This window comes from Camellia sinensis, chromosome 8, assembly GCF_055761805.1.
Source record: "Camellia sinensis isolate YWXY chromosome 8, ASM5576180v1, whole genome shotgun sequence".
Lineage (NCBI taxonomy): Eukaryota > Viridiplantae > Streptophyta > Magnoliopsida > Ericales > Theaceae > Camellia > Camellia sinensis.
Window position 1 is genome coordinate 158,139,279 of NC_138968.1, and position 6,627 is coordinate 158,145,905.

Here is a 6,627-nt window from a genome sequence, read left to right on the forward strand (position 1 = left end):
GTAAAAAAAAAAAAAAAAAAAACAGCAGAGGTATGAAAGAAATTACTTGTTCCAGAGGCACTGGTACTGATGGGAGAACTGCGGAGAAAATAGTGTCCAGCAGTCCGTTGTTTTCTGGCTAGTTCCCTTTGCAATGCATCAGCAGCAGCAGCTCTCTCTCTTAAAATTTGTTGCTACCGTCTTTTCTCAGCCCTTTCAAAGACGACTATGGCTTTGGAATGTTCTTATTCCACGGCCTTGGCGGCTGCCTCATGAAGGGGATCTTCAATCAAGGCAGTAGTTGAAGCAGTCATTTTCCTTCTCTTTCCTATTGCTTGGGCAATTGTCTCAGAATCAGAATCCTCATCAAAGTTGGAAGGGGAGATATCAAACTCAGAAGAAGAGACAGTAATCTTTCTTTTCTTTTTTCTTTGAATTGGCATTGTCTGCTCCTCAATTGTTTTCTCAGCTCCTTCAGCTTGAGGTTCGGATTCCTTAAAAATAACCTCCTCCTCTACTTCCCTAGTGGTTGTCTCTTTTTGGGACAAATCAATCGCCCTTTTCCTCCTCATCAAGGGTGACTCATGCTCTTGATCTTTTGCATCTTCTTTTTCTTCTTCTTGCACCTCAATTGTTTTCTTCTCAGGCTCAAGCAGTCTCTGCTTCTTTTGTTTCTGATCACCTTCAACTAAATAAACTTCCATATTACTCACCCACCAACTCTGATATCTCTTCAAAAAGGTGCCTTGAGGAATGAAAGGGATGTACTCAAAAGTGGCCAGATCATCCATAAACTTGAAGGTTGCCTCTTCTAGCCTTGACTTTCGAACCTTCAAATCTCTCTTGGTCAGAGTTAGGTTGGTGTTGCTGCAGAGAGGTATCGGAACTCCTTGTGTGAGGCCAAATTGTCTAGCAAATTGAGCAGAACAATAAGGCTCAGCTATGCATTTATAGGCTCTGGGGTTGGTGGTCCCAATAAACAATTCTCTAGGGATCAGTAAGGAAGCCCACATATCTTTATGAATAGGCAAGGCACAGAGCCTGTCACTGAGGAAGTGATTCAACCAGGCTGGACCTATGCTAGCTTCGAAGGGACGGAAACGGTGATCAGGAAGAGCAGCTGGTAGTTGATGAAAGAAGGAGAAATAAAAGGCAAAAGTAGCTGGATAAAGTGAAGCATTGGCTAGTTTTATGCCATGAGTGAGAGAGTGTAGCCCAGAAAATTTAAGGCATTTGGATTGTAGTTCAGTAAAATAGGCAAAGAGCCAAAGTTGAAGGATCCAAAATGGTCCCCCTTGATTAGCATCTAAGGGTTTCTCACAAAAGAGGGAACAAACTCTATATACATGACCCAGAATGTATGGGGCTAAGGCTACTCTTTTCTGCAAAACCAAGGCTTTGGCAAGAGGAGCAAATTCAGGCATGATTCTTTGGGAGGAGGTGCAGAAAAGAAATTTGCAAAGCCAATATAATAAAAAGGAGAAGAATTCCCTATCAGTTACTGGACCCATTCTTTTGTTCTCGGCTCTAACAAAATCACTGTAAGATGAATTAAGAGAGGGGAGGGAGAAAGGGACTGCTAAGTCAGGAAAATCTGGTGTGATGGGGGTACCAATGGGGGATACTCCTAATAGATGGCAAATATCAAGAACAGTGGGGGCCATCATCCCACATCTAAATTGAAAGAAATTGAAGACGGGGTTCCAAAAGCACAAAGCAGTAGGAACTAGGAAAGGGTCCTCCGAGATAGTTACCCTAGATAGTCGAAGGGCATCGAGGAGGCAGAGCTCTTGGAGGTCCAGTGTCTTAGCAGGAATGATCCGATCATACCATTCTTGCCATTCCGGTCTTATCGTGGGCCAGCATCGATGAGGACGATTGCTTCTCCAGTTCTTCCAGTCAAGGCCACCTTCATAAAGGAGACGTTGGTCCACCAGACGCGGATAAAAGGTTGGGAGCCCAGTAAGGACTTCCTTGAAAATTGGTCCGAGCACGTAGTTCTGCTGCTCATGATGATGAGGGACGAAGATACGCCCATCGATAGCGCTTTTCTCTCCAGCCTTGTACTTCTCACATTCTGCATCAATAAGCCTCTTCAAAGCTAAAGATGAGCCTACGCGCTCTGGGGCTGGCACTTTTGGTGAAGAAGAAGCCATTGATGATACACTCTTCAGAAGATGAAGACCGAAGCAAAGAGGAACCAGTAGAGAGAAGGGTTTGTAAAAGGCAAGAGATTTCGGAACACGAAACGAGAGGGTTTTAAAATCTTGGTGTCCGAAATTATACCCCGTAAGTCGTCAAGTACTAAAAGTACGAATGCGAGGAATCTCTTCCAATATTGATAGTTTTGGAGGGAAGAGCTTATTCCGGAATTGGGGCCAGCTTCGAAATGAAATATTTGGCTTCGAAGACAAGATGTTGGCGCCAAAAAATCAAATAACAACGGCTTCGAAATACATAAGCCGGCTTCAAAGCCTATTATATGCTTAAAGGTGCTAAATTGCTTGATTATTGGTCTATTTCAAAGGGTTTAAAGACCTGTTTAGGGATTATGAATCAAAGTAACGACCTTCGGAGCAAACCCTAGTATTCTCTGAGTATGAGAAACACTGTTCGAAGCATCAAAACCAATTGTTGGTTTTTTATACATATTACTCTTCGAAAGAAAAAATGGTAAATTTGAAATTGATTGATTATATTAACCATGACCATATGTTGGTTGTAATTGATTTTGAGGGGTAATGTTGTTAAAATTTAAAGCATTAATTCCAGACGATATCGGCCAGAATTGTCAATTTTACTCCATAAATTGGAATAAGACATGTTGGTTCTTTTAGTACTTCATTAAACAATTGACTCGAAGGATGAGATTGTTCAATTCGAAGTTATGAGTTAGCTTTTAAAGATAAAAGGAAACAGAGTCAAACAGTGTTAAATACCGAAAGACTTTGTTTATATTAAAGCCAAGACGATTACATTAAGTAACCCTATCTGGGTATAAATTCAAGTTCATAAAAATAAGGAATAGAATAAATAACAAGGTCATGAAATTTTGTCCAGCAATGGTCAATAAATTTCTGTTCTTTCTTTATTATATCTTCTATTTTTTCAAGAGTTGGCTGCATAAGCTGATGTGCTCTCACTTCATAATAGAGCTCTTCAGCCTTTATTTCAAAAGCCTCGTCCCTCAATCTTTGTTCCAATTCATCTACAATCAAATCATCCCAATATGCAGAATCTTTATTCTTGAAGTCATCGAATTCTTCAGTGAAGTTTTCTGCTTCATACTGGGCCTGAATTCGCAAAGACGAAAGTTGGTCTAAAGATTGCATAGTGACCATGGAATTCCGATGCCAATAAAGGAGCACTGGAAGTTGGTCCAAAAACAAATGAAGCTCTGCTTGGGCAAGAGGGTTGAGGACATAACCCCTAGTCAGGATATCACAAGCCCATCGAAAGTTCTTAAGAGGAATGTCATCCTCAAGAACATTGAAGGGCAGGTGGGAGAAAGCCGCGAGCAAAAGTTGAGCTTGCTTTCGCTCGGCTGGAGAAGGGGGTGACGGAGGTTGGTAAGGTGGAAAAACTTTGTCCATTGGAAGGGCAAGCCTTAGTTTCTCCGTCCAGGACAAAGTAGGAGGAGGAGACGGAGTGGACGGTTCTGCTTCAAACAGTGAAGAAGAAGATGTAGATGCTTCAGCTTCAAAAGATGGAGAAGAAGGTGTGGATGCTTCCATTATAGGAGATGGCGCGGAAGCGGAAGGAACAAAGGCATTAATATAAGCAAGCCAGTCAGGAGAGCAGATCTTCGCCTTCTTGGCTAAGAATGACGGGCTGTACCCTTGTGCTTCTTCTGAGCGCCGGATAGCAGGCACTATCTTCGTAGGCATAGAAGATGTATACCAAGCCACAAGCAAGTTCTCCTCCAAGCTACGTCGTTGGTCAATGGGCACATATGGATAGACTACTGAACTTCGAGCGTAGGAAGGAAATTCCAAAGGGTCAGTGAATTCAACGAAATGATGATTGATTCGCTCCCTCAAATCATAAGTCTCAGGTGTTAACCAGTTGGTCCAGCCAGAGGCCCCAGGAGATGAAGAAGTCGTAGCCTCATCCCATGCAGAATTTTTTCCTAAATCCATGGCTGCAAATTGCTGAATCGAGGAATCGAAAGCAGTTTGTTCGAAGTACAAGGAAGAATCAGAGGAAGAACTTCCTGTATCTATGGCTGTAGTTTGTCGAATCGAAGTCTTAAGGGCAATATATTCGTGGTCCAAAAGATGATAATTCGCAAAGGCATCCATAACCTGAATATAGAAAGGTGGATAGAGGTGGCTAATGAATGCGTGGAGGTTCTTTCGAGGGAGATCAGCATTACTCAATGACTCTTCGTATGCTTGATCAGTAGAAAGGGGAGTTGGTTTAGCCATGGTCTGTTCGAATACTAAGGTGTTGGGATATCCAACAGAATGGAGTTAATGCAAATAATCATCAAATAGGTGACGGTTATGTTTCCTGGAGATGAATTCCATACACGATCCAAAAGCGCAGGAAAAGCTTTTTGGTTCACTAATATCACCAAGTATTGGGTATATTAGTGCGGGGGGTAATGTTAGCTATATATTTTGTAAAAGCCAGTTACAATCCGACACGTAGCAGAATAAGGGTATTATCGGAAAATAATTCAAGTCTTCAATCCTGATCGTACACGTAGAGATGATAAATTGGTTCTCACATGGTCTGAGCAACATTGGATCAGTAAAGAAATGCAAGGTGACGTGGCTTCAACGGTTACTCATATTCAAATTCAAATACAGGAGAGAAGCCTAACTGCAAATAGTGGCATAATGGAGCTACTTCTAAGGCAACATGATCAGCGATCATGGAGGAGCAGTTCGACGGTTCGAAGAGCAGTTCGAAGGTCATCTTTGACAAGTATAAATAGCAGAGAGACCCCCAGGAAAGAGAGGACTCAGATCATACAAATCAGTCATTTACTTCATATATTTTCTTTTCCAGTCTTTTACATTTCCAGTCTTTAAATACCTGTTCTTTAAATACCTGCACTTTAAATACCCGCACTGCACTTCGATTCATAGGAGTAGCTTCAAGTAGATTCAAGTAGATTGCTGTTGTAAACCTCTCCGAGGCTGAGTTTGGACCATTGTAAGTGTTCATTTTTATGAAATACTTCAATTGTTCTTCATATTACTGTTATTTCTCTTAATTTCTTCTAAGTTAAGCCACCAGTAAAAGTCCTCTTCATTGAGGCTGAAAAGAACTAAAACACAATCGTCTGATAATTGGTTGGCAATCACAATTTCTGTAAGGACTGATTGATCCTTGCTGGCACGCTCACATTTACAAAAATACCCTTCGAAAAGCCAAAAAGCCAACAGTATCATTTGGCACAAACCTTTTTTCCGTGACGTTATGACAACTTTGCAGCTGTTGTTGCCATTTGTAATTGGAATTTCAATGTCTGCAAAATTAAATTTCTCCCAAACATCGTCCAATATTACAAGGTTCTTTTTCCCATTGTTCAATCTACGATATAGTTGACCTGCAATTCCATTCAGTGTTAGTGATGCAAGCTTTTCTTTAACAATTTTCTCATCGAGAGTTTGTGAAACAGTTGCCATGGCAACATCATCGAAAAGCCCATTTCGCTTTGCTAGATTGCCTACCTCTACCACCATAGTGGTCTTGCCAACACCGCCTGCTCCATATACACCAATCATTTTAATGCGCAGATCTTCCAAAGCTTTCATGATCTCTTTAAAGATCTCTGCTCTCGAATCAAAATCCTCGTAACCTTGAGAGAAATCATACCCAAATTTCATATGAGGTACGTGGTGTGACGCTTCTAATGCCATAAACTTGTCACCCTCGTCTTTGAGACTAATAACACGATCTGTCTTCTCTTTGGAATCCTTGCCTAGCCGGTAACGCCAATAAATATTCGGACACCAATTGAAGCACAATTTGTTTTCTCCCTCTTCTAGAAATGCGTCCACATCTATTTTCATCTCATTTGCTGACTCTATCCATTCCAGAACATCAGCCTTAGGGATTTCACCGTTGTTTTTGGCTCTCTTAACCCTTTCTTCTTGTGGTGAATCACATAGCCCATGTGATGCCAAGCTGTTATGCAACATTTTTCGATTGCGTCCGAGCATTTATTAAGGATTTGGGGCAAACAAATCATTTTTGTTTTTCCTTCTCTTCCCCTTTTTCCTTTTCTCTATGTCTATCTCTCCCTCTTCAATTGCTGAGGAAAACAAAAGGGTACAACATTAATAACCACAACTAACTGTTGTAAATAAATAAATAAAAATACAAAACTTTGGCTTCAAAAGTTTCAGATTTTATTTATATTTTCTTTTCAATTACAAGGCAATAGCCTTGACTCCGTTGTGTGAAACAAATGAAAAAACTAGTACAAGCTAATTAATTTAACAAAGATTAAAATGTAAATTATATAGGAAGAAGTACATGTATTAGTTCACATTTGGTTGATGAAACAGAAGGGACTGCCTTAGTTTGATATTATTGGATAATAATAATAATATAGAAATACAAAATGTATACAGTATGATTCTGTGAAAAAATATCTGGAAAATTATATTTTCCTTTTGTTGAAAAATGAGA

General features: G+C 40.4%; 1 protein-coding gene across 1 annotated transcript; it reads right to left on the reverse strand.

Annotated features, from left to right (window-relative positions):
• Nucleotides 1-4,420: 4,420 nt before the first annotated feature.
• LOC145798218 (putative disease resistance protein At5g05400) lies at nt 4,421-6,134 on the reverse strand. The gene is made up of 2 exons (XM_082885714.1): nt 5,393-6,134; nt 4,421-4,491 (listed from the first exon to the last, which is right to left on the reverse strand). The coding sequence occupies exons 1-2, from the start codon at nt 6,132-6,134 to the stop codon at nt 4,421-4,423; spliced, it is 813 nt and encodes a 270-aa protein (XP_082741840.1).
• Nucleotides 6,135-6,627: the final 493 nt, after the last annotated feature.

What these genes read in the sequence shown, in the direction of transcription:
- LOC145798218 (XM_082885714.1), bottom strand. Translation starts at nt 6,134, where the DNA reads ATGTTGCATAACAGCTTGGCATCACATGGGCTATGTGATTCACCACAA. An exon ending in CATAACGTCACGGAAAAAAG is followed by an intron (nt 4,492 to 5,392) that starts GTTTGTGCCAAA and finishes ATTCATCTCCAG; the next exon opens with GAAACATAACCGTCACCTAT.